Genomic DNA, 27,985 nt, shown 5'->3' with positions numbered 1-27,985 from the left:
AACTCACTATCACTTTTGCAAATCTTATTTATTCCACAAGATATTCCAGTAGTCCTATCACTCACAGTGTGTGTCTTTTTTGAAGAATTGTTCTCCAGTGAGGTGTAGTTAAGCAGAACAGTACTTCAAGATAAATTCAGATAACTCGGTAGAAAGATGTATAAATATACAGTTTGGGTTGACGATTGGGCTGTAGAATATAGTTACAACATGCTAGTTCACACATTAAAAAAAAGTCTTCTTTTCCCATTCAAGACAAACTTTAGGACTGTTTATGGTTACAGGATTCTAGATAGACTGAAATGAAAGATGATGAACAGTGCTGTGCAAGTCCACAAAAATAATTTTTGAATGTAGAAAAATGAGAAATTTCTATTTCACAGGTGGCATTTTGAATTACCTTGTAAAGAACCTAGTTTTTATAATACCATGGTAAAATTTATTGGACTGTTAAACAAGGATTTCTGTGTTATTAGTGAATACTATTGGATCCAGAGCAAAATAAGAGAAAGTTTACAAAAATTCTGTTTGCTACTAAATATTTTGTGGGGAAAAATCAATGCAATCAGAAGCCTGTTGGTTCACAAGTATTTTATTAGAAAATGTGCTCAAATATGCACTTCATCTTCTATAGCCCTAGGTGATTGCTCAGATTGGTAACTAGCTAGCATCAGTATCGTTAAATGTACTATCTGGAAATATTTCTGACTTTGTAATCATTAATGGTGATGATGTATATTATAAATATAAATTGTAAATATAGAGCAGATAAGTGTTTTCACTTGTCTTTTAGTTAACTACCTTGTAAGGGAAATTAACAGTATTATTGCTTTTTTTGTGAGAAATGCAGAGGTGACTCAGTGTCAGATGAAGGTAAACATTCTTGGCCCTTTCAGAAATGTGTCTGACAACTTGTACCTTGATATTCCTTAGAATTTGGATTGAAGACTCTCTAGTTCCACTCCAGCTAGTCTCTGGAAATGACAGCTGAATATCTTGAGGCTCTGAGTGTGTAGTGAGGTATCAATTCTGTAGGAAAATGGCTGGTGATGACAGACATCATCAGTTCTTGAAATGGCCAATATCAACTGTCACTTCATGTAATTAATTATAAAACAAATTTTTTGCATATATTTATAATAAAAATAGATAATCAGTAATGGATGGGTGTTGCAGCTGAATAGTAGCTGTTATGTCATGAAATAGAGAAATATGTACTTACCTATGAAATGTCCTTGGTAGTGACTATAATTAAGACATGGTCAGAAAAGAAACTGCTGAAGTGGAGAAAACTATGAGAAGAGCTTTAAAACTAGTATAACCAACATTTTTACTACAATGTAGTATAATGTAATAAATAAAAGAAGTGAATACATAATAGGCAAAAATGAAAATTCAAGTTCAGTCTAAATACAGTTTCAGAAGTATTCTAAAGGATTTATGAATCTAACCTCCATTAAAAAAAAAATGATTTCTAATGAGACAAGTGCCAAAAGTCATGAAGAAATTTTGGGAAATTCTTATTTTCAATAATTTTTGAGGCAAATAGGGGGGAATTACATTGTGATATAGTATATTACATTGTGTTATGAAGCATAATTGATTTAGACATAGATCATGAAAGACTACCTTACCTCCTTTCCCAAAAAAACAGGAACATAAAAGAACTAAAAATACTATTAAATATGATTTGTTTGATTTTTTTATTTTCTTGGTGAAATAGTACAAGTTCTACTGATCTAATAGTGTGCATATTCAAAGAAATTGAAGCATTTCTGAAATGTCAGAGAATATTTTCCTTATTAGAGGCAGTGAGCTGATACTAGGAGTGATTTTAAAATCACATGTTTTATGTCTTGTACTTGAAGATGATGCAGGGAGATAGAAAACAGAATTAGGAGAAGTTTCTTTCCTTAAACATCCTTTCTGACATCTGTATTTACTTACTCTACCACTGATTCACATGGAAGGGTCAGCCTGACCTTAAGAATTAGATTACTTATGGATGTTATAAATACTTCTTAGGCTTTCTTACAGTACTTCACTGAGAGGTTTTATATTCTTGGGTGCAATTGTTAAATTTTGTGAACTATTTCTGGGCCGTAAACTGAACTTCCTAACTGAAAGACAGCCATGATTAGATTTAATAAGATTTTAAGAAAAATATTTCCTTATAAATTATTCAGAGTGTTGGCTCCTTCTTATTTATTTCTTACTATTTGGAATAGATCAGGACCTGGAAAAGAGTGAGCGCTGGAAAAAGGTGCTGTATACTAACTCTCAGTTATCACATACACACAACTAGCTGTGTTAAACGCGGGGTTATATGATTCAGATTCTGTAATTAATTTGGGGTAGGCTCTACTTGGCTTCTCTTCAGGACTCTGCTCACTTATGGAGCATCTTCCTTCCCCGTGTGCAAGGAAGAAACTTTCCTCTGCCAAGGATTCCCAATCCGCCCTTTCCTACGAGAATAAGTTCCAGCAGAGAAATCCTGAAATTCATGTACCTCACCAGGATGATTGTCTAGCTGTTGTTTGCCCAAGACACTGGCTACAAGTTGTAGAACGTGCATCAGTGTTACCTTGTCTAATGTTAAACTTTCTAAGTTTTTGCTGTTTTCACCTTGCTTCCTGTGCTTTCATGATGCTGCTAGAAAGGTGAAAATTTATGAGCCCTGTACATTTGGAGCCCATAAGGTGTCTATATAGAATTTGAAGACAGGCTGGATTTCTTAGAAAATTTAGAGTTTTTTTAGAAACTTTGGTATCCCCCAAATAAACAGTCAGTTATTTGTGCATATTCATAACTGTGTGAACCCTGGAAAGCCTCATCATTTTGACCCTTCCTGTTGTTATTTTGCCCTTTCTAATGTGATCAATATAGAAAGAAATCAAGGGTGGTTCTTCACAAAAATCTGAAGTCTAGGTTTCTTTAAACAGCAAGATTTAACAGAGGGAAGAAAAAAATGTTGAAGATTTTTAGAAGACTGAAGCAAGAGCATGTACTGCATTAGACTAAAATCTGAGCACTGATGAGAGTAATAGATAAATGTAAAAATGTAAGCTTCCAGCTGCTCTGAACAAAAACATCTTAAGAAAGTATCGTGGACTTTAGACTGTTGGCTCCTTTGATGTGATCAAAGAGAAAAGGTTAATTTTACTTCTCTTATGATCAGTGGCTTATTAGACACAAAGAATAGTTTTGCTGGAGTACAAGCATTCTATATCTCTTATTTAAGCATTTAGTTTTGCATCTGTTTGGAATTCAGTTTTACTGTCAATCTGCTTTTTAAATTTCAGTTACAATGATTTTTCCTCCTTGCAGTTACTACTTTTGTGTAGATTGCACTACAACATTTATCCTTCTGTTTCCAATGCAGGCTTGGTTTATGGCTCAAGATTTTTTTGTTTGTTTGTATTGGATGGTGAAGGGACTTGTAATAGAAATTCTAGTTTTCTAAGCAGCTTAAGTTCTGACTAGGAGGGTGTAAAATTCAGTGACCTACATCTTATAGTAGCTTCTGCTAATACAAATGGTTTTATGTGCTAAAGACACTGGTTTATGTGCTAGATTTATGTGCTAGGTTTTATGCACTAAAGGCACTGGATTAATATATACAGCAAGTTTTGGGGGTCATATGATGTCTCATCTTGGCTTTCATTAAAATATATTTCTGGTCTTTAATACATAAGCTTAGAAAAAGGAAAAAAGAGTACAAGATTTACATGTAATTTATTCTCATCTGAAATCTTAGGCAGCTAAAGAGAACTAGAAAAATATTGTGAAGAGCCAGATAGTATGAACTCAAGAGCTGGTGTTGCACAGCCATGAAAACTGCCACCTCCATTCTGCTGAGGCTGGGTAGGCTTTAAGTCATGTATTCAAAAAGAGCAACTGGTGACAGGAACTCCCTGAAATAATTATCAACCGTCATGAGTTGTGCTTCTGATTGTTGTGATAGCAACCAAAGCCTCCCTCTTTAAGAAGTAGCCTCTTTAAGAAAAATCAAATGTGCAAAGAAAGTCTGTATTCCAAGCAGCACATTTGCGTGGTTTGCGTGTGTGTGTGTCAGTACTTTGTTCGTAAAGTTTGGTGCGCCTTGATTTACTAATAATTTCCGAGAGGTAGCATTTGGATGACCCCAGCTAGCTCTTATTCTAGATAAGTTGCAATAACGTGTCTGGCAAAATCAAAATTGTTCAGTGGAAAAAATCCTTTTTTAAGATAAAGATTGTTTTTCTCTTATTTTCATAAAATTAAATAATCTAACTGATTAGTGATTCCTTGTGAGAAGCCTGTTTGTGCTATCGTTAGCTAGCACATAAACATGTCAGAATGGAGCAGTAGTTAAAGGTAAGGGAAAAAAGAGGCACCTTCACACTTTTCATTGTTTTCAGATCAAGAAATGATCCTTTATGCAAGGAGATTACCTTTGAAAACTTCTAGAACGTTTCTTTCATGTTATGATACGAGTGTAAATAATTCATGGTTGTTAAGGGAAAATTTAAATGTTTCCTTGCTTCATGCTGTTTCAGCAATAGATCAGCCATAGGAAGTACACAAATTGCAGCCCACCTGCTCCGTCTCTGCAGAGCGTCCATCACGGACCTTCCTCTACAAAATTACAAACTTTCGGAAAGAAAAAGTAACAATTCATGTCATCCTTACAGGGACTTGGTTACACTCAGGTAATGAGAAAACTGGATCTCCCTTGAGCTACTACAAGATGTAGCTACTGAAATTGTGATAAGCAAGGTCAACCTCAACTCTGATACAGCAGGTAGATCTGCAGTTACCTAGTTGTGCAAGAGCGTTGCAGTTGCAGAAACAGAGGCTTTTGATGAGCAGGCTGTGGTGTAATCTGCATCGATAATACGGGTTTGTGAATGGATTTGGGGCTACTTAGAGCCTCAGGAAATCTGCAAAAGTCATGAGCCAATTAGTCTCTTTCATGTGTATGTGTGTGTTTGTGAGTGTCAAGAGAAAGTATTCCCCAAAATACTCTTTGGGGAAATGGAAACATCTTGTTGTTCAGTAAGAGAACGGTGCCTTACAAGTCTTTACGGTGGGAGGGATTTTTGTTGATTTTTGGAAAGTTATTCTCTGTGATGTCTAAAAAGTTGAAGTTGCTTATGAATATGCTTTGGTGCCTTTTCATGGAAATAGAGCATACAGGCAGTTTCTTCTTTTTCTTTTAAATAAATCAATTAGCAAGTATAGTGCTTGCCTCAAAGTTTGTGCCCTTTAATTACCATAAAAGTCTTAGTTCTCTGTGTGATATCCTTTCTTGCAACTTTAAGAAACTTTCCTTCCCCCTTTCTAGACATGAACATATAACTATCTAAAGCCATTTGGCCTAGCTATGAATTTGATATTTACACTGTCAACAGAATACTAACTGATATAGAAATTCTATTTATCTTAGAATGTTACTGTTATTTTGGAAGATATTTCAGTACTTTATACTGATCTTTCTATTGCTATGTTTCCTTTAAAGAATTTAGATAAGAATTTAACTTCCTGTTAGAGTTACTGTATTTGTTTGAGTGAGTGATGATTTGAAAGTGTGGTACAGGCTTTATTTTAAAAACCTATTACATTCTGTATTGTACCTTTTCTAGTTCTAAATAAATTACAGTAATCTGATCTTTTCTTCCTCAAATTAACTGAGTTTACATATGTTATCCTTTTTAAAATATATGTAATTATATTGTAATCTTTAACAATTAAATTAATGGAGAGATTTGGGGTGGGAAAACGAGCTTACAGTGTCCCTACAAGCAATAATCTCTACAAACTATGCATTACTCTTTGAATGCTCTTTTCCTCTTTTTTCATAATCGGTCTAAAATCTAATTACCTGTTTCCCCTATTGAGAACATTTACAACTACCTTTCAGCTTTATTGACTTCAGATTTTTTTTAAATTCTAATTTAGAAAGTTGTTTCAGAAAGATTAACTTAAGTAACATAGATGAAGATTTAATACTGTAGAATTGTGGTGTACCTGTTCTCAGAATTATGTTTGTCATCTTTTCTTAAAAGAATATATGATTATTTAAGACAGCTTAAATGCTGATATAGCTCTGCAGGTCTGTTTTAAAAGTGAACAGCAATCTCTGTGCAGACTTGCAGAAAAAAATACTCTTAAGCTGCACTGTTCTATTAGAGGAATCCACTGAATCCAATGATAAGGGTATACATAGCTATATGTTGACAGCCACAAAAAAAACTAATTGTTTTTCCTGATTTTGAGGCATGGATGCTATGTCTATGTCTATGTCTTCTGATGTTGTTAAAAGCCGTATAACACATGGTTTATTGTTCATGCAGTTCAAGTTAGGAAATAAACATAGCAAGACAGGCTTTTGTTGTGCAGATCTATGTTCTGAAGCACTGAATGTGCTGGCTAACGTTTTTTTTTTTTTTTTTTTTTTTTTGTCTTTTTTATTTTTGCTGTTCTTTTTCTCCCTTTCTTAGCACATTTTCAATCACTTAAGTATTGCGATGCAAGGCTTACAAAAGCTCATGCAAGTCTGTGATTTGTGTTTTCAATGTTAGTTTTCATAAGCTGTCTGACTAGCTCTGAAGTTGTCAGATTCCAGGTGTTAGAGTGCTACCTCATTTATCCTTTCTGTAAAAGTTGAATTCAGCCTGAATTTTCCTGCTGTGTGGCTGTTACAGGGAAGTAACTTAGGTTGGAATGTATTTTTCCTCTGAAGCTGAAGGAACAGTTTCTAGCTGTTTACTCAGTGAATTGTGTTCCTATACATAATAAGGGGAGCTGCAGGAAGTTGTGTCTCTTCATTTATGGAGTTGACAATCAGGGTGAATGAATTTCATTATGTTATAAGAAATTATGTAAAAAGGTTACATCTTGTTTTAAAAGATGGATCACTAATAAGTAGTTGTGTAACTTGATTTAAGATATAACTTGAGTTAAACATGTAATTCCTTTCAGCCTTTGTTCTACCCTCAGTCATACCAGTAATAAGTACTTTTATACTCCAAATAATTCTTTAGATTTTAAACAAATATATGTCCTGCTGAGTAGTTGCAATGCTCTAGCAGAAAAAATTTAGGGGTGTAATTATTAGTGTATGCAGAGAAAGTCAAAAAGGCTTTACAATATCATTTTAACAGAGAAATGAGGCAGCTGGTTGGCTTTACAGGTATTTCAGAACTTCCTGAGCATAGTGGTCAGATCATGCAATGCAATGGCTAGACAGTAGGTCAGCCAAAGAGGTATAAGAAATTCAGTTGTAAATGTCAAAGCCATGGAGATTTTTTCTTTAAGGTAAGTTATCCCACTATTCATCAGATAATACCTGAGTGGATTAGCTAAACCAATAAACAACTTCAAATGGCTCTTGACCTAATAACTGTTTTTCCAAATACTCTTAGAATGAGGTCACGCCAGATGGCTATACTCATGTCAGATAGAAATATAGCCAAGAAGGTACATGTATATCACAGAAATGAAGTACCAAAAGCATTAGAACCTATATTCTGGTACTCTGGTATTTCCTTTCAACCAGCCTGAAGTTCCATTTGGAAAAGAGGATGGCCAAACCTGAACCTAGTCTATCCAAGCTTGTTACCGTGTGTACCAACCCTGAAAGTTCAGGTTACCTTCAAGAGATATTCTCCTCCCCTTTCAGCCTCAATGTAAGTGCATACAGAAGCCTGGATAGTATTCTCTAGCATTCGTCATGATGGAGCATTATCAGTGAATATAGATGTTTGTCATGTTAACTGAGGTGCTAATAGGGTATCTTATATTTGGGCTTAAGCCTGCTGTTGACTCATGTTTTAAAATACAGCAGTACAATATATTTTCATTCCTTAAATTTAATGACAATTAATAAAGTATATAATGGTTCAAATCCTGTTTTGGCATTTATATTTCAGTGTTTGTTGGGGGGAAGGGGGCAGGTGTCAGCACATATAATATATGTTTGCAGCCATGTCACATAAACAACATGAACAATTTTATGAAGAATTTCATACTTGGACCTCTCTGTAGAAGCATTTTTAAGCAAGGCAGTCCTCAAGATAAACTAATAATGCATATTTTTGGAAAAGAGGAACATTGTTCTCCTTTGGTCCCTAATTTTTCTTTTTGGCTAGGTTCAACTTCTGTTTCTCCTAACAGATATCCTGAATGTATGGTGATTTCCTGTCTTTCCATCTATCACTCCCATCCTGCTGTGTTTCAAGGTCTGTCAATAGAGCTATTCAGCTCTTCCAAAAAGCCTTGAAAACCCGTTTTCTGTGGTTGATAGAAATGTCTCCTGACATATTTTATAGTTTTTCCCAGGAAATAAGGCATTGCTGTGAAAGATGTAGTAACTGTCAATAACTGGTATGTGTTCAGTAAGTTTGTAAACTTCGGAACTGACTTTGAGGTAAGCGATACACCAGCAGCAAAAAGTAAATCTGCATGGGCAGAACAGACGGTGATATGAGCTAATAAAAAAGAAAACATCAAAAGCAGTCACGAAAGTGCTGCTATGAATTAAATGATACTGTCAGAAAAAGAGTTGCTGGATTTTGGTACCAGATTTTTTTTTCCCCCTTTGTGGGGAAGATCTGCCTGAAAAAAATAAAAATATGTTCTCAAGAAAGATATTGCTGAGCTCTTCATATTTTTCTTTTACAACCTGGAGAAAAAATCTGTTCAGTTAAGCTGGAGGAGAATTTACCAAGCCATTTTTCTCACCTGTTTCTACATTCCCACAGTCTTGCTTCTTTGTGTTAGCAGTATTTTCGTCTTGGGTGCCAAATCTAATGAAGTTATGGGGTTTTGATATTCGTTTATATTGATATGCCCTTGTTAGAACTTAGTTAAGATGTTAATAAGTAAATGTGAGTAAACCTTTCAGTTGATTTTCTGTGGGAGTGAAATTCTACAGGTAAGTGTTATGAATACCAAATGTATTTTACACTTGCAAAACTCTGCACCCAATATCGTACAGAAATATTTCACATTTAGCATATTTTTATTCTTCTTTCTTTCAATTAGTCTTTACATTTACATAGTTCATTATAAAGTGGAAATTTAAGAAAAAGGCCTAAGGAGGCAAATTATTATAGCTATTTTTTGAACTGCTTATTTCATGTTATTTTTCTGAACAACAGAAATTAATGACATCTGATTACACAGCTTGTGATTCTGAAAGGGAAACTAAGTTTATCTGTACTAACCCCAGCAAATAATACCACAAATAACCACAAATAACAAAATGAGAAGTTAGAAGCCAGGTTTAGGATGTCAATTTTCTTTCTTTTCCATTCCTTCTCCACTCTTCCCTGATTTATGCAACTTTCATAGTATATAAACTGCCAGCTTCTTCAGTGTTGATTTCCCTCAAAGACATAGTCAATTCTGTCATCTTTAAAGATTGAAATCATCCTATGGGTTTATGTGAGCTGCAGGTGGTACTAAGCACAAGTTAGTATTCCATAGTGGAGGATGCGCAGAGGCAGAGGATTAACCAGTTCACCCGAATTAAAATACATTATTTTGTGTTATAGTAAAGCACTGTTTTACATTTACATTTTACAATTCTCTTTTTTTCTTCCACTGTCACCTGTGCCTATCTACAGCCGCACTATGGATATCTTCCTTTCCTCCCATATTCTGTTCACTTTTTTTTTTTTTTTTTTTTTTTTTTTTTTGCATTTTATGGCTGGTGCCATAGCATCCTTTACCTTATTCTTAGCCTAAGATTTCCTTGAATCCTCTCATTTTCTCACTGTACTTTTACTTTAAAGAACTCGCAGTCTCACAGTTCAGGTTTGAAAAATATTTTCTTTTTTCTCCATGGATTCTTTTCTACAGCTACAACTATGTAGTGCAAATGAGGAGTGATAGCTGTTTGCAGGGCTAGGCTAGTGCATGCAGTCTGAGAATTTAGTCCCTAAGTAATTTATGCCCAAGAAACAAATGTTGTTGGTCTGTCATTGCTACTTCCATTAGTTATTTCTCTGTCTGATATAGAAGTGGGTGAGCAAGAAGAATGACAATAGAAGCTTTGGTTTTGTTTTCTTAGTGTTTTTTTTTTTTTTAAGAAAAAGGATTAAGTGGTTTTAAAAATTATGCAGAGCTGCATTTGTTGCATATAAATACAATATGAATATAATTATTTTTGGGAAGTTCTACTTTTTTTGAGAGGCTGCAGTGCTGGAGATAAATGATGGAGGAAAGCTCGACTTTTTAACCTTTTCTCTCCCAGATCAAAGTCTAAATGAAGTAGCCAGATATTAAATAGCTCTGTTTCCTCCTTGAACTTTATTGCTATGCATGGGAGAGATTGGAGTAAATCAGTCGTTAAAGCTAAAGTTTAAAGCTAAACAAGGAAGTATGAGTTGTTAGGGAAAGAAATCCTGCTGACGGGAGTTTCAAATTGAGGAAATTTGCATGTTATGCTGTCAGTTTTAAACCGTAATTGGAAACTGGCCATTTAGTGGTTTACTGCAAATAGTACTATGTTTGATTTCCTGTGTGCATGGAGCTTATCAGAATACTGTTGATTTTTTACACGGTGCTACAAAATTAAAGATAGAAGTAAGATAGTCATTTGGAACAATGAGTCAGCTTAGCTTAAACAAATAGTTTTTTATATGCAGTTTTTCACTGCATGGCGGTGAAAGGTAAGAGATCAAATCTTACACCTGATGCAAGGTTTACCAACCTTACCTGTTGACCAGCATGTGGATCTCAAGCAGCATAAATGTGGCTGTGCTTTCTGATTCTGTCATGTGAACAGCTCATCCGTCTGCTGACACAGAATTTGGCTAATCCAAATTCTGAAGTATAGGAGTAAAGGGCTTGCATAGCATACGTACCCGAAGACTGAACTGCATTTCCTATTGCTTATGGAACTGTGGGAAGCATAGGCACCTTCAGTTGTCTCCCACCTCTGGTTTATTCCTTAGCTCGTTTCTCTCTCAGAACCCGAAGATATATGGGGCTGATTTTATGAATCTTGACTATCTGAGGGTTTTGACAAGAATGACGTAGAATCAGGAGGGTTTCTCCCCAGTTCCTGCCATGAGGTGTAGAGGCAAATCCAATGTGATTTGAAGAGATCTCTCATGTTGGACCTTTCTGAATTGCGACTGTTTTTCGTTTATCTGCACATTCAGTGTTGATTGAAATAGATGATGATAATGAAGATTAAGGAATATTCTCATTACAGGTTTTTATTAAGCTGCTTTAAATTTGAAGGAAAAAAACATTTGAGTAATTTAGCCACAAATAGATTATCAAAAAGAAATGCTATGCTATTTTAGCCTCTCCATCCCATCCCAGAACTTACACTGTTTATGATACAAAATGTAGCATGTGCTAGTAAAAGTTATTCCATCTGGTACAGTTTAGATTGAACTAAAAATAGTTGATTTTTAGAATTCCACAGGAGTATTTTTAGTCTTACTTTTTCCTGGTGATATGTCATGTGGAAAAGAGCTACTAAAATATTAGCAATTTCACTATGATATGGTGAATTCCTGCTTGTTTCTTCTGGGGAGATTTTCCTGTTCGTCGTGTAAATGGTAGTGTAAACATGTGTAACTAGAAGTAGTAGTAATAGTAGTCATATATCTCTGTTTTCATTTCTGCGGTTTATGAGAGATTGAGAGCTGCTATGATGCTCTTCCTTGACCAACAAGCTACCACACTGGTGGTCTCAGTTTAAGTTCTTTACAAATTCTAAAAAATAGAGATATTGTTCCTCCTACAAAAGAAAAAAAAACAGACTTTTCAGCGTCATATATTCATTTTGGAGTTTGCTGTGACTGAAGTTCCAGTGTATTTCAATTAATACTTTGTTTTTCCACTTTTCAGGGATACCACTGTACAAAGCCTTACATTGCAACCTTCTGTTAAAGATGGGCTTATTATATATGAAGATTCACCACTGGTCAGTAGTTATATTTTGATTGTATGTTTGGAAAACCTTTTCATTTAAAATGAATTGTGAAGCATACTGGCATTTTCAAATACAAAAATCCTTTGTGATTTGATTATTTCATGAGAGAGTTAGCAAGTGTGGTAACACATCCTTAACGTTAACTTTGCTCACACTGGTCAAGTTTTCTGTCCCAGCTGCTGAATAGGATACTAATCTTGGGAGTCTGCACACACAACGTAAGCATGAAAAATAATTTAGTCTACGTTAACCTGACATACTCTACCTGATGTATGTTTTCCTGCTTCTCCTGTAGTATCTAAAAACGCCCTGCACCAACCCACTATGCTGAACTCCAGATAAGTCCTACCACTATTCTTAAGTTCTTTCAGCTTCGTGTCGACAGTTAGACCCAGATTGTTCATGCACTTTCCTGTCCATACTCCAATTTATCTTCATTCAGGATCCTGACTTCCCTCTTTAACACAGTCCTTTCCATCTATGTGCCAAAAAAACCTTTCTTTCTTGTCTCTCTTACTTCCTCTTTTTTCAGTCTGCAGCAGTTCAGGTCATACTTTATCCTCCTATTCTGACTCCTTTCTTGTCAGTGCCATTGACATATTTGCTATTACCAACTGAGAAGTCAGTAGTAGTTTCTTGCAGATTTCTTTGGAAGATTGTGATGATTTGATTTTTTTCTAGGTAAAAGCAGTGAAGTTTGGACATATTTTGGTAATTGATGAAGCAGACAAAGCACCAACAAATGTTACCTGTATCTTGAAAACTTTAGTAGAAAGTGGAGAAATGGTTTTGTCAGATGGAAGGCGAATTGTTGCCAGTAAGTAGATAGTGCTTTGATCATTTACAATAAAAAAAAAGATGCCTTTTTCAGCAATTACATTATTAATTAGAGCCCCAGAAGAGTATAAATCGAAAAAATGGGTATATTTGCTGCCAAAAGGTTTTCAGTTAAAGAATTTGGAGTGATTTTTTTTTCCATAGAGAATGATTTTAAATGTCTGAGATGTCTAATGTTTGTGTTTCAAAGATTACTTCATAAGCTACTTCTACAACAACCACAAATATTTTCTTAAATTAGTATTATCATGAACTCTAAGGAATTAAAAAAAAAAAAAACTAAATTGAATTCTTGATGACTCTTCACAATAAAAAATACAGATCTAATTGACCAAAATATGAGTTTTTTTTCTGCTTGTCTGAATAGTTAGGGTGTAATTTTCCCCAGAGAAATCCAGGAAAGATCCAGGAGTAAAGATGAGAGTATATTTAAAGTAGATTTTTTTTTAGAAGAGTTTTATCTAATGAAATATCTGTGTGTTATCATTACTTTAAGATTTCCTGAATACTCCTGAAGAGTATTTTTTTAATTGGAATTTTATTTACATGTATTGCAAGAGCTAAATAATTTTTATAAATTTTCAAAGAAAGACCAGGGCCCTTTTGATGTTAGTAGACACTGTACTTTATGTAATGAGTCAACACTTCGATGGCACAATATTGAGTTGTGCTTGTGATTATAAACTGTAGATGGGCTGCCTTTTTTTTTTTTTTTTTAATATCTTGCTAGCCAGTCGCACTTAATACTGTAGTTTTGTAGATGAGGTAAAAGGATTCCCAAATACCTTGTGCCAATGGAGACGTATTGCCAGGGAGCAAGAGGAGCCAGTCTGATTGATTCTCAAGAAATCGAGCCTTCACATGTGTCTCTGGCTTTTCACGGACTTTTTAAATATATTCAGGGCAAATTTCAGTCCTATTTTCCCAAACCAGAAGATGCCAGCTCTCTATAAAAAGATACTTTCTTCACCACTTCCCTCAGCAAGGTTAAATTAAGTATGAATAGCACTAGTAGTCCCCATTCCAAGAACAGCTGATGCTTTTTTTTTTTTTTTTTTAAGTGAAACAATTCAGTTAAATTTTTGTGAAACAAATTAAGAAATTTTAAAATGAAACCTAGAGCACTCATAGGCGAAGGACATGCTATTAAGTTGCTGAGAGGTTTGTTTTAACTGTTAAGGTCTTTTTGTAGTTGGCTGATATATCACAAAACTTAAATATGTATTTATTAAATTTTACTTGTTTTGCAGATCATGCTAATGTGCAGGGGAGAGAAAATGTAATAGTAATTCATCCTGATTTTAGAATGATAGTTCTAGCAAACAGACCTGGATTTCCTTTCTTGGGTAATGACTTTTTTGGCACACTAGGTAAGTGATTCATATTAAATGGTGAGCTTTAATAGAACTGATAAATAGATTGACTATCTATGTTTCATTAGATTTCATGGGGAGAGGAGATCCTTATGGGCATAAATGTTGCGTTTCATGTAAGACACTCGGGGTAGGATTCAACCTGAAGACACACATCAGTTTCAGTATGTTAATGTAAGTGTCTGAGCTTACCCTGGACACCTATATGTAGTCATCTGTGTTACAGCAAGAGTTGTTGTTTTATGGAATCTAAGAAGACAGACAAAGATACAAGCAGTTTTTCATAATGAGTCTATATTGTATACAAGTATAAGAAAAACATAAGCTATAAGCAGTTTGATACCTCACACCAATGATTAATACACCTGTCCACTGATTTTCCTGTATCAAACAAGCCACTGTCCGAGTGCTGTCCTCTTCAGAAGAGTTGAGCATGATGGAGCATTGTTTTCTCTCTCTCCCTGAAGAGTGGCTACTGTCTTTTATAGCGCTAGCATTATGTCACTTTCTTGTTAATCCTTAGTAGCTTCTTCATGCCCATGGCAAGTGGATGATAGGCCTTCTTAAAGCATATATATCTGACAAGATATTGAAGTCATCCTGGTTTCATGTAACCATGTCCAAATAATCACATCAAAGCTTTTTATATCAACAGCAGTTTCTTTTTAACAAGCTTTCTTGTTCCTGAAAATCCTATATAGCAGCAAAAAGATTCCCCGCAGCTTCAACTGTCAGCAAAAACAGGGATCTAAGAGAAATTGGTACTGTGCAAGGGTAAGTAATGAAGAAGTGTGTGTATTAGCCTGTGCTAAGGCACCGATCTAGGTTAGTCTAAATCCATCTGTGGCAAGGTTTTGGCAGTATTAAACTTGGAGTACTAGCTGAACACCTCTCCAGACTCCACTGACTTTACTGTCTTTTTTAGCTTAGCCACTTATGTGCAGGTACCTTGATTTGTGTGTCTTTATTTATTTGTTAGTTGAATCCCACACTTGGTGATATTTTGGCTGTTAGGTTTATTCTGCAATAAATAATATTGTACATCATAAAAGTAGGAGCAAGCACAACTCAATATTGCAAAAGAGATTTTTGTTTTTCAGGTATAGTTTCCAGAGAATGAGCATTCCATGTCAGAGACCCACAGGAATCGAATTTCCCTCAGCTATGTTGCTCCAAGATGTTTTTATTATTTCCATGACTTAATTTCCCTCCTTTCTCATACAAACACTCCAAAGAAAAATGATTATCCCAGTATTGTTAGAGTTGCCACACATGACAAAAATCTGAACCCTGACCTTTGCCTTTCTTGTTGATTTTATTTTTCAAGCCAAGGGATCTCTCTGCTTCAAACCCAGTTCCTTTTTCAGCAAAATTCAATCATGCTTCTGCACAGTTTTTTATGATTTTTAAATATTCTTTACAAATGAATTCTTACAGAGTTTATGAGTGGGGCAAGTATAATGCAAATTTATGTAAAGATTAGCTTGACAAATTACCTACCACACTTTGAGGTGTATACCTCAAGAAGGAAATGAGAAATCCAATATTTCTTCCAGACCTCACAGGATTTGCTTTAGGGCATTCCTGAGTATCCAGATTTACCTGAATCTGCTGATATTTTCACAGCATTCACAGACTGGTCCCACTCAACCTGTCTTATTCTTTCTTTAAAATTCTTTTTCTTGACATCTTTTCTTTCTTTCAACATTCACTTGATTTATGTTTCTTCTTGAAGTTAATTTCTCCCTTGTGATCACCTTCAGGAAAGGATAGGAGGGACTTCTGTGTTTTCTGGAACCTGTGTGTTCTTTATAACAAATGCATCCTATGTATTTTTCAAAGTGGTGTGTTTTTTTTTATTTGTTTGTTTTTTCAACAAACAGCATCTTCTTGACTTTTCCATTTAAGTTGCTGTATGGAACTTAAAGAGGCTGTTGTTATGCTCTGTCTTTGCAAATTACTTAACTCTGTGCTTTTCTCTTTTAGGGGACATTTTTAGTTGCCATGCTGTTGATAATCCCAAACCACAGTCTGAATTGGCTATGCTCAGGCAGTATGGTCCTAATGTTCCAGAGCCAATACTTCAAAAATTGGTATCTGCTTTTGGAGAGCTCAGGAGTTTGGCTGACCAAGGAATTATTAACTATCCCTATTCAACTAGAGAAGTTGTGAATATTGTAAAACATTTACAGGTACTGTACATCAAATTCAGATTCCATAAAATTGAAACAAAAATGCATGAACCGTAATGGCATATCATTTCTAAAACCTTCAAATATTATATTAAAAATTACTAGCAATGAACTCAAATTTTCATTTAAAAGATTTGCATTTTGAAAGAACAAGCACATTCAGACAGTTGGATACTCTTAGGGCAAGGATCACAGTTGTAGACAAGTAGTTATTTCTTGTGCATGTTTGTTTAAAGATGCACAAAATACTTGTGATTCTGTTTTTCCACTGTGTTTAATATATGGTAATGATAAAGTGAAAGCAGTATGCGTTGTTGTACTAGTCTACATTGTAAAATTCCCTATCTAATGTACAATACTTTAAGAAGAATGTGACTGTTTATGCAGCTATGAAACTTCTGTTTTTAATCATCCTACTGGGGAGACTCCGTTGCGTAAATTCAACACATGAAGTATTACTATTGTTTTAGGAAAATGTTACATGGATAGTGACTTAACCAACAGGTGTTTGGATACCATGGTTGCTTCCTGCACGTATTTTAAGTATGAAATGCTGAATTACTAGTTTAATAAAGACATTTTTAAAATAGCAATAGATTTGGACTTACATCTTTTAAATTGAGGCATATCCTTTGTCTGAGGTATTTGAAATGTAAAATACTTGAATCTTCTTTGAAATATTTTCTTCTATTTATAATCATAAAGTAGGTAATTTATTTTTTACAGTGTATTTCTTGGATTATTGAATCCTAGATTAAAAAATTTAGTGGAAGTATTCATGTAATTATTATGATTAGAATATAATTTCTCAAATTCTTTGACCTATTCTTTCTGTGTTTAACAATGCATAATATAATAGGGCTGCATGATAGTTTTAATTTGTGGTTTTGTTCATATTCACCCATATAGACATACATTAGGTCCTGCAGCTTAGAGTTTTCTTAAGTTTTTCAATTTGTCTAGACTTTTGGGGAGGAGATTTTTGTGTTCTGTAGTCTGTAGCGTGCCACGAGGTCTTGAGACTTGGTGAAACAGAGCTACTGAAATAGAAATGCAGAAAAACGCATGAACAATAACTCTATACTCAGGATTAACAAAATTCTGACATAAAAGCTGAGAAATCTACCCAAATAAACTTGTAAATGAAATACTTTATTAGGATTAGCAACACCAATTGATAGGTATTACCATATTGATAGGAACACATACCATGTTGATGGTACTGTTGGTGTATTTCAGCACACGTCTGAAATGAAACTGGAAAAATACAAATCAAGGAATAATTACTGTACTGCTGAAAAGCTGCTGTGTAAGGGTTTTTGTTAAGTGATCCTTTTCCTGTCTTCAATCTTTGGCTCTTCCTTTCTACCTTCTTACCTTCCTTCCTTCATTTCCTGTGTCCAAATATTCTGTAGCTGCAGTGCCCTCTATCACCAGCTGGTGTCAAAACACAGGGACTTCTTTTCTTAGTGTGTGAACAGCATCCAGTAGAAGATTGGAAGAGCTGCATTGCTAATTGTCTTAAAGACAGGTTTTTTCTGCTAGTGCCTCCTTCACCTGAGCAGATTAGTGTGGTCACTGGAAACTGGCACAGGACATGGATAAGAGAGGAAGGTTTGGGAGTGTATTTTGTTTGTTTTTGTCGCCTCTTTCAAAGTCAACTGTAAATATTCAAATATGTCTCCAAAATGCATCTTTGATTTCTTCTATAATGTTTGTCTTCAAGATCCCAGTGTCTTTGAAGAGAATTCAGCATTTTGTTTACCGTAACTTGTTTTTCAATCTAAATAATAAAAAGCTGAGAGTAGGCAAATGTAAACAATAAATATAAGCATAATGGTTTTTCTAAAGTAAGAGGCTTTTAGGTCTTCAGGTAGGAAGAAAGGAAGGAGGGAAATGAGTCAATGAAATTGCTGGTCCTTAGGAAGGAAGGAGGGAAGTTAGTCATATTGTTAAACAATTTGCCTTACAGCAGTTCCACAGCCCCAATTCCTTTGTACTGTTGTTTTGGTTTCTTTCATATAATTTTGGTATTTTTTTGCTCCTTCAAAAAAGGGTTGGAAATTTGGGAGAAATAATTGCTGTTGATTACTCTTATCCGAAAGCGCATCTGAGCATTGGGGCTACTCAGTTTAGAGAATATTCTGATTACTGTGACATCAACATAGAATTAAACTGTGCTAATCTCTGTACTCTGATTAACTGTGGTCTTAAACATATAGAATTTTGTCTACAATGTATTTATAAGGGCATTTTTGCATAGTGATTATGCAAATACGGAACTCGTAGCACTTAGATTGTAGCTGTAGTTTAGATTCTGCATTCTGTGCTGAGTATTTCTTAATGAAAGAGGTTTTTTGATGAAGCTTGGGCTGCCAAGCTGGTTTGAGGACCTATAACAGCAGGCATGAAGAAAATTGTCTACTGCAGTTGCCTAACTTGGATGTTGCAACTATTTCCCACCATTGATTTAATTTAGGTCTTGCAGCTTTAGATAGCAAGTAACCTAAATATAGCTTTGTAGTCCCAGTCTCCTGCAATTGTCAGATTGTGTCAAATATTAGAGGTATTTATGCTAATAATGGTTTTTCAGTAAGTCGTCATCTCTGTTCTCCATTAGGTTTCCTCCACTGTCTCTATGCAGTCTAATTTACAAGTTTTCCTAAACCATTTCTGTGTCATTTTGCAGAGTCCAGGTTCACCCAGTATCCATGGCAGGTGTTAATTAGACAAGCCACATTCTTCCAAATTAAACAGAAATAGCTTTTCTACTGACTCTATTGAGCTTAGGAAATAAGATATTTCTGGTATGTCTTGTCTTGTTTGTCTGAGATTGCTTTTTCAGACACTAGATGTGTAAGCTGCCTTCTGGCTCTGGAATCTGCCAGTTATCAGGCTTTTGAACCTTTTCAGTAAAGTTTTGTGCTAAGATAAATGTGCTTAATTTATTTTTTTCTGTTCAGCCTAGTCTCAAAGGAAAAGTAGGCTTATCCAGTTGCAGTCTGCATCCCTTTCTCTCCTTGCTGCCCCCTCCCACCCCAATAGATTTTTACCCTTTTGACCAACTGCAGTGAATCTCAGTCACCAGTTTTCAGAGATAATTAGGCTTCCACAGGTTTAATCAAAATCAGTGGCTGTGTAACAGAGAGGAGCAGACTGACATTAGTTTCCCTGTGAAAGGAAAGGCAGGGGGAGAGTTCAGCTGTTTGGGCTGGCAGGAGGTGATGCCCACCAAACACGAAGCGCTGGTTAATCGATTAACGTGCACGTAGTGCAGGTCGAGCTCCAGGATGTCGTAGGTCTTGCCCAGCTGACAGGACAAATGAGGAGCTGGCAAAACTCCTTGGAGGGCCTCAGAGACGGAGGAGGAAGGCAAGGGTAGGGAGGAATTAGCAGATGGAGGGAGATCTATGGGTGTTGTGGCAGCAGAATTAGGCCTTTAGGATGGTGCTGGTGATATGGGAAATGCACAGGGATTGGAAGTCATGAAAAGGAAAGTGAGTGATAGTGAGAACACAAGGTAGAAATCCCCCAAAATACAGACTTATTAGATCTTTTGTTACCAAATAAATTATCACTTTGTTTTGAGAAGTGCTGGTAGGAGTGCAGTACACCTACCTCAGTGTATATAAAGTAACTTAAGATTCCTTATTTATACTTGCAAACTCTTTTTTTGCTGGTACCTTTTAAGTCTATAGCAATGCATATACTCATGGAAATTTAAATCTGTAAAAATAGTGTTTTTTCACCAAGCCAATTTCTGTAATAATTTTGTGTCAAATAAAGCATAAAATATGTATAATATAAAATTATTTAAGGCAAAAAACATGTTACTTATTATTATAAGAAATAGCAAAGAATCTAAAATGTGCAAGTGCTCAAAGGTGCACACAGAGGTGTTGCTTGTAAGGGAAGGAATCATTGAATGAGAACCAGACAGACTGATGAGAGATCAATATTTTTTCCAGTAATCTGGTTTTAAAAATCAATAGAAACCTAATGATTTTTTTAAAATGTTCAACTCAAATTTTTTTTTTTTTTTTTTTTTTTTTTTTTTTTTCTTCAAGTGAACTGACATTGCCTTTCTTCAGTGAGCAGTTATCCAGGCAGTTATTAAAAAGTGTTCAAATTTGTACTGATCGAAACAAGAGAGTTACAGTTTTTAATAAGTGAGGTGAAAGGCCTTTTTGCAAGTACTTAGATTCAGACCAGTTTTTTGACAGTGGTGATCAGTTAGACTTGAGGAAATAAATTTTACAAGATGTCCTACTGGTACAGGAGGCACAGAGCTATTGGTACTTTTCATTAAGGAGAAGGGTGTTGATGTCAGAATGATTCAGAAAAACATGGAAATACTTGGAAACTAATAGTGAAAACAAGATAATATTTGAGGCACTTCAAGGTTTCTGCAGTCTCTAGTATAGCACAGGTAAAACAGTAGGTGCTACATGAATGAGATAGGTTGGTGGCTGTTGGCTGCACTTTATCATAATGAAGAGCCACATCTGAAATATTTATACTGAATATATAAGGAATGTATATCTGAAATATATATTTTTGTTAGAACATCTGTTGGAAGAAGTGTGTGTTTCATTCAGTAAGAAGTAGACATTTTAAGCAGGATGGCACAGGACAACTTTATATAGGGAGAAAAAAAACAAAAACAAAAAACACCTTTCTTCATTTCAGTTTATTCCACTACATCAGTTCAATGACTGCTCTGTCAAGGCTTATAAGTCTCCTGGGAAATAAAAAGGCAGGAAAATTTATTTTCTTCTTGTAGTACAGCAATAATTAATAGATGTCGGAAAATGAAATAGGCTAGTTCTGAAATATGGAAGGGCATAGCTGGCCATAAATCATCAGTCCAGTTCGCTAACAAAAGTTATATCCTAATGAAAGTTTGAAGAACCTTTTTTCCTTATGTCAGCACATTTCAGGTAGTATTTTTCACTAATTAAAAAAATGTTTATTTATCTTAAGTGAATTTCCATTTCTACTAAAATCCATCGTGGTAGCAATGGCTGAAAGTCATTTTTGGTAAATAAGCAATTTATCTTCTTCTTTTCTATATTCAATGTTAAGAATCAGAATTGTTAAATGAATTGTGTAATTGAGTACATGAATACATGTATTTGTGTCATATCTTCCAGGTTAGCAGAAAGCAGTTCTAAATTTAAAATACAGGCTCTATTTAATTACATTGTGTTTCAAAGGTTATCCCATCTTTTTTTAGGTGTAGAATAAAAATGATTATTAAAACAAGACTAAAATTTAAATCATTTTTTCCTACTTGTTTAACTAATTCAGGTTTGGTGTCAGTATCTTTTTTCTGACTTGAATCGGTGTTCCTTCTTTATTCAGGAAATTTAGAAAGTGTTGATGACTTGTTCATCTGTGTAAACTGAGCAAAGTTACTGTTAAAACTCTTCATGTTAGAACTGTTTTATAATGTGCTGTAATTTAATAGAGATACTCAATAAAAGAATTTGGGGGACTATTTTTCTTCACAGAAATTTCCAACTGAAGGATTGGCCAATGTTGTTCGAAATGTATTTGACTTTGACTCCTACAACAAAGAAATGCGTGAAATTTTAATCAGCACTTTGCACAAACATGGGATACCTATTGGAGCAAAACCAACCAACGTACAGCTGGCCAAGGAGTAAGAGTAACATAAGATATATATTAAGAAGACAGGTCTCTCACGATCACTTTTTTGATGGTTTGTTTTTGTTATCTTGCTGCTAACCGATTTAAGAACAGCCTGGAATACTTGAAGCCAATTCTCCTTTTGGTCAAGTTTTGCTTACTACAAATGAGTTACAACATTTAAAATATTTATATGATAGAGTATTTGCTTATTACTAATATTAATCTTTAGATAATGTGCATGTCCATACTGATAGTTTGTATGGTAAACAGATACACATAAATAAAGGGAAATACTTGTTTCTTCTCCTGTGTGTTTTAATTGAATTGCAACCCATTCCTGTCCTATTGTTTGCCACCTACAGAACTAGCAAAAGAAATAAGTTGTCTTCAGTGGGATTGGGATTTTGTCTTTAATATTTACAAAAGGTTCTACAAAAATACTCCTACAGACTATGACAATACACTTAAGCGTTTAAGCCATTTTGGGATGTGTCTGAATATCAGAACTCTTTAATTATATTGGTGGTTGACACATTTCACTGTACTTTTTCAGGGTTTGGAATGAAAATAGCTTTTTTTTGAATAAACTAAATTGTAAAATGAAAACAGATATAATTCATTCTTGTAAACTTCACAGAGAAACGACTTAAGTGAATCATGTTGAAGAGTAGTTAGAAATCTTAGTCTGGCTTGAGTATCTGCTCTGATACCTAATTTGTTTATGGAGAAACAAATATTTCCCTTTAATGAAGAAGGCTTTCTTAAGAACTGGAAGGGGTTTATGGAAAACTCAATTTTCTGTAGGATGTATTACTTCTATATTTGCTAAGGTGGGACTGATTCCCATGACATGATATTTTGATGATAGGTGTCAGTATGTAGGTTTCTCCTGTTGGAGCACTGCTGTTATCATACCTAGCATCCTACATATACCCATTAAAATAAGAATGGCAGTCTAATGACTGTGGTGAACCTTTTCATTTTGATGACTGAAGCATTACGTACCTTGGGAACCAATGCTTGGTCTGCTACAGTATATATTAAAATGATAGCACACACTTGGAATTCTTGACCTAGTTTCTTTGCTAAAAGTCACTTGGAAACTTCTATTTCAGAGAATTACAATATTTGTGGTTTTGAGAAATTTTCAATTAAAAATTTTATATAATTTTTAGAAGTATTAGATGTAGGTTTGCATGGATGAATTGGAGTGGACTGCTTGACAATATGATTATCAGAGGCTTAGGATACATAAGAGGAAGGACTGCTGGAACTGAGGACTGTTCAGTCTAGAAGAGAGAAGACAGAAGAAGGATTAAAAGATCTGATCATTCTGAGTCAGGAATGATCACCTGATCATTTCAGATCCATTATTTTTGTTAGGACAGGTTGTACCTAGAAGACCCTGCAAGAGGCTCATCAAAAGCTTCATCTGATTGATAGCCACACTGTACACTGAAGGCCAAGAGGAGGAGAAACTGCAGGAGAAGTTCACAAGAAGTTGATAAAAACAACTTAGCAGAGTGGGCAGGGCTGACCACCTGACTCTGGTGATAACAGTGATCTTGGTCTCAGTAACTCACTTGCATGCCCCCACAACTACGTTTTCAGATTACCCCACTCATGCCAAGGCAGCCTTACTGCTGATCATGAGATTTAACCCTATGGGACTTGCAAACCACAGGTTGATCGCCCTGAGTTATGGAGGCATCTTTCAGGAATAGTTTAGATGTAGCTGATTCTGCCTTGGAGTTAAAGCAAGCCTGGGTAACCTCTCCAAGTCAGTCCAGCCTGTATTGCAGGCTCCTTTGATGGACTCATTGATGCAATCAGATACAGTGTTTGGACCACGGCAGAAAAGATCTAAAGTATGAGTACAGACCTTCTCTATGCTGTTTTGCAGGAATTCGAGGGTAGAATAATGGTGTTAATCTAGTCCATCCCACTTCTTTCAGAAAAAAACCTTAACACTTCTTATCTGATGTTTGCCTTAGTCCAAGCTTAAAGCTTTCAGTGATGGAGTTCTGTGATCTCCCTAAGCAAGCTAGTCTTGCTTTTAAATATCCTTGCCCTTAGAAAGTCATCTCTAGACTGAACACATCCATTTTTCCCCAGTTTCTCGTTTATTTTTAATGCCTCTGGTTGTTTTTGTTTCTCTCTTTCATTTTTTCCCCCCACCTCATCCATGTCTATCTTTAAGCATTGTACCTGAAATTGGGGGATGGGGTAGTTCCTGCTAGAGCTGAGTAGAGTAGTAGACATATTTCATGCAGCAGTCCCTTTTATGAATCCAAGTATGCTTACCTTTCTTGAAACTTGTCTAAGACATGAAAGTCGTTATACTGATATGCTGACTCCTTTATACAGGTACTCTCTAGCATGTGTTAACATGTCCATTGGTCCAACAATTTGTGAATCCTTTATTTTAATATATTTTGAAGAAGCCTTTCTGTCTGTCACTTATTACTTAATCCAAAAACCTGTAGATGCCAGAATTATTTAAATCCCTGCTGAAACGTAACTGCTGTCAGCATAGGAACTAGAACACATGAGACACATGAACAATGCACTACAATGCAGTGTCTCAAGAGGATAAATTTTGAGGATTGTATCCAACTGAAATTACAGGGAAATGTAACAGTAACCCTTATGGAAATTTTAGCTATGGCTCTGGAACTAATATAGCTACTCTTGAAGGGAAGATCAGGTGGTTACTAGTTGCCAAAACTTCTTGCAGTAGTTATTGATTCAAGTGAGATCTTCATTTGTAGAAACTTCATTTCATTTCATTTCATTTTCATTTATTTCCAAAATTAGTGTCATATGTTGGACTTTGCCTATATGGCTTCACACTGTACTAGGAGTTTTTGAAGCAATTGCAAAGCTGAAATTACAGATATCCTGCAGAAAAATCTCACATCTACTCAGAGATATGGAAGCAAAATGTTAACATTCAGATATCCTTTCTTTCAGAGACTGGCTCAGTATTATGAGTTCCAATTCTTCTGCAGCTTATTTGTTCTGTGAAAGTTTCTCCTGTTCTAATATTAAATGAATACGATTCTACTTAATTCCTGAGACTTAATATGATGGTGCAGCAGGCTACAGAATTGGACTAGTTTATATTATTTATCACTGCAGAATGTTTTTCCTACTATTTTCAAGTGAAGTAATGCTGGACTTTTCCCCCATCTAAATACTTTAGCCTTTTTGTTTCCAAGAGTATTTGTTTTGAGATAAGACGGCCATTCTTCAAGACACCGATACGTTCAGTATCTTTGGCTTACAACAGAGTGATTGTACAGTACAGCTTATTGCCTCTGTGTCATAGTATCACCTTTTTGAAATTTGTATTTTTCCTCTCTCTGAGGGGAGAAGCAAATGGCTTGTCCACCATGCATTGCCAAAATGTAGTGATAAAACGGATAACTCGTAACTCATTCTAGTAATTCATTATCTTTGTGTACAATGAAACTGTGTCTTCCCATTAACATCTGTTATGTTTGTATTCGTTTTAATATGCCATTTTGTTGCACAATTCAGACCATTTGAAATTCCTAGATAAAATGGCCTACAGCTCTAATTCTGGCATTCATCCTTAGTGAAGTTTCCACTCCATTTTTTTCTGCTGTTACTATGTATTTCCAAGTGCTTGCTGTAACCTGAATATTCATTTTACATACTGAATGTAACCCTATCCAAATTTTAGTGAGTTGTTCTCATTTTAGTGCTGTTCTCTTGAGAATCTCTCTTTCAAGTGCTTTGTAGTTAAATGTGGGATCTGGCCCTCATCATACATGTCTCCTGTTTGTCCTATGCACTGGGACAGGGAGAGACGGGTTTCTGCAGTTGCCTGTCAAGGAACTAGTGGTATAAAATAAGTCTTTTCTGTCTGTCTCCTGCTTATGTTTTAATCAAAAGATTTTTGCATAAAATACAGAGATCTGGTTGGTAAAGAAGGTTCCTGGTTTCAGACTATATTTTATTCAAGTTGAAAAACTAGATGGGATGAAAGTCTAGCTAAATAGAACACAGACTCTTATTTAAGCCCTTGAATAATACATTCAGTTCCAACACGGAGCTGGTTTACGAGATCACATATTAAATAGCTTTGTTGCCTGTAATAATTCATGTCTGAAGCTATACTATTTACGATAGCCAACTTGAGAGTTTTTTATTCACAGAAAAATTATTCTTACAAGATTCTTAGCCTTTTTCCACTATCTTCTCAAAAAGTTAAAAGCATGAGTTCATAAAGCAAGTTCTATCGACTTTCTAAAATTAGCCTAAAATGACTTTATTTTCTAAAATCAGAAAGGTACAAGTCAAAAGAAATTGCGTACTATAGATGCCAATTTGAAAAGTTTTCCAGCAGTAGAAGCCTCTAGAGAATTACCTTTTGACAGATTGTCTCTCCTTACACTGCTGTGTATGAAAAAAGTCTGACTAAATAATAATTTCATACAGAATTGCTGTGTCAAGTGTAGTTCTTGTGCACATCACCTTTTCTGAGCAAAAATTACACTTATATAACCATTTTATAGACAACAGTGAATTCTTGTAGGAAAACAGGATGTAAAATTAAGAATAAACTAACATAAAAATGTTTTTAAATTTGTCTTAACCTGCAGAATCTGTAATGAAAGAATTGACTAGGAATAATTCATTAGAACTTCCTTTTAAGTCTTGGCTCTTTTTACAATCTTACTGCAGTCTGTCATGTAGGTTTTCTGTGCTATAAACCTTTTCCAGCTTTTGAGGAAAGCAGAAATCAAGGTTTATTCTGTACATTACAATTGGAGGTATCGATAGAATTTCAGCAGAATTCTTACCCAACCTGTGTACTTTTCTACAGCCTTCAGATCTCTTTGCTTCTCAGATTTTTGCCAGTGGTGGCATCTTCTTAGTGTTCTCTCTGCATTTTCTTATGTAAAATGTATTTGGTTGATTCAGTTAATTTGAAATACTGCACTGTGGCAGGAGTGCCTTGTCAAGCTTTTTACTAATACTGTCACTTCAAGTTATTTTCAAAACTTGCTTGTTACCTGTAAGTCCTGGGCAAGGAAAATTGTCTCCCTACTCCAATGCAAATAATACATATTCACTAGAGGAAAAATGTTAAGAAATATGGATGTCTTCAGTGTGGTCATGTTGTTTCTGTCTCTCTTCACACTCGCTCCTGATAATCGTTAAGAAGCAGATAGATCGTAAGACCTTTAATGCCACCAGCTTCTTCAATACTCTTAGTCTTTCCTAGGCTAGATCTGTATGAGAGCACTAAGAAAGCAGTGATGCAGAACTAGGAGAAACCTGAAAGATTACTCTTGACAAAGGAACTTTGTTTTCTAAATTCTGTTTTTTTCCTAAATTATGGTCTGCCTTTCCCTTCTCTTTGCCATTCATGATGGCTTAGTCCGCTGCTCCAGAGAAACTTAATCATTCAGAAGCAGGGAAGTGAATAAAACCTCAAGAATCTAGGAGAAAGGAGAAATTACTTTTCCTAAGGGAAAGCAACTGTTAGCAAAAGCAAATCTCCAGAAAGCTGAAACAGAGTGGAAATGTTTTGTTTCTTTGGGAATGCAATCTGTAATTCTGTTGCTGTATAAAGCAGAGGACTTGATTAAAGCTGGTTATTAACATATGTTTTATTTTAAAATTTAATAAGTGTTCATGGTTATTAGGGAACCCGTTGATTTCTGGATATTGCCCATGGGAGTAATGTGTAAAGAATTAAAAACTAAATCCAAATCCTTGTGGAAGACAATGTTCCATTGAGCTAACAGGAAACAATTATTGCTGATTATAGGCATATCAGAGGTTATGCTACTCATAGCCATCATAACAAAAAAAAGTCTTCTGTTTCTTTTTCAACACAAGACAGTTTTGGCTCAAGAAAAAAACAAAATTTTGCCAACAAATCATTTTGAAACCCAAATGGAAGCTTAATGGAGAATTCACATTCATGGATAATCTGACATATCTAATGACTT

The 27,985-nt window shown here is 35.1% G+C and overlaps 1 protein-coding gene across 1 annotated transcript in view; it reads left to right on the top strand.

The window, feature by feature from the left end:
- VWA8 (von Willebrand factor A domain containing 8) overlaps positions 1-27,985 on the top strand; it is a 188,140-nt gene that overhangs the window by 88,395 nt on the left and 71,760 nt on the right. The window contains exons 22-26 of the mRNA XM_062566964.1: positions 11,854-11,929; positions 12,620-12,755; positions 14,026-14,145; positions 16,135-16,340; positions 21,854-22,005. Of these exons, the coding sequence (XP_062422948.1) occupies positions 11,854-11,929; positions 12,620-12,755; positions 14,026-14,145; positions 16,135-16,340; positions 21,854-22,005 (690 nt within the window). The remainder of the gene's footprint in view (positions 1-11,853; positions 11,930-12,619; positions 12,756-14,025; positions 14,146-16,134; positions 16,341-21,853; positions 22,006-27,985) is intronic.

This window comes from Rhea pennata, chromosome 1 (assembly GCF_028389875.1).
Source record: "Rhea pennata isolate bPtePen1 chromosome 1, bPtePen1.pri, whole genome shotgun sequence".
Lineage (NCBI taxonomy): Eukaryota > Metazoa > Chordata > Aves > Rheiformes > Rheidae > Rhea > Rhea pennata.
The sequence above is the reverse complement of the archived record's forward strand: the minus strand, read 5'-3'. Positions and strand labels throughout refer to the sequence as shown.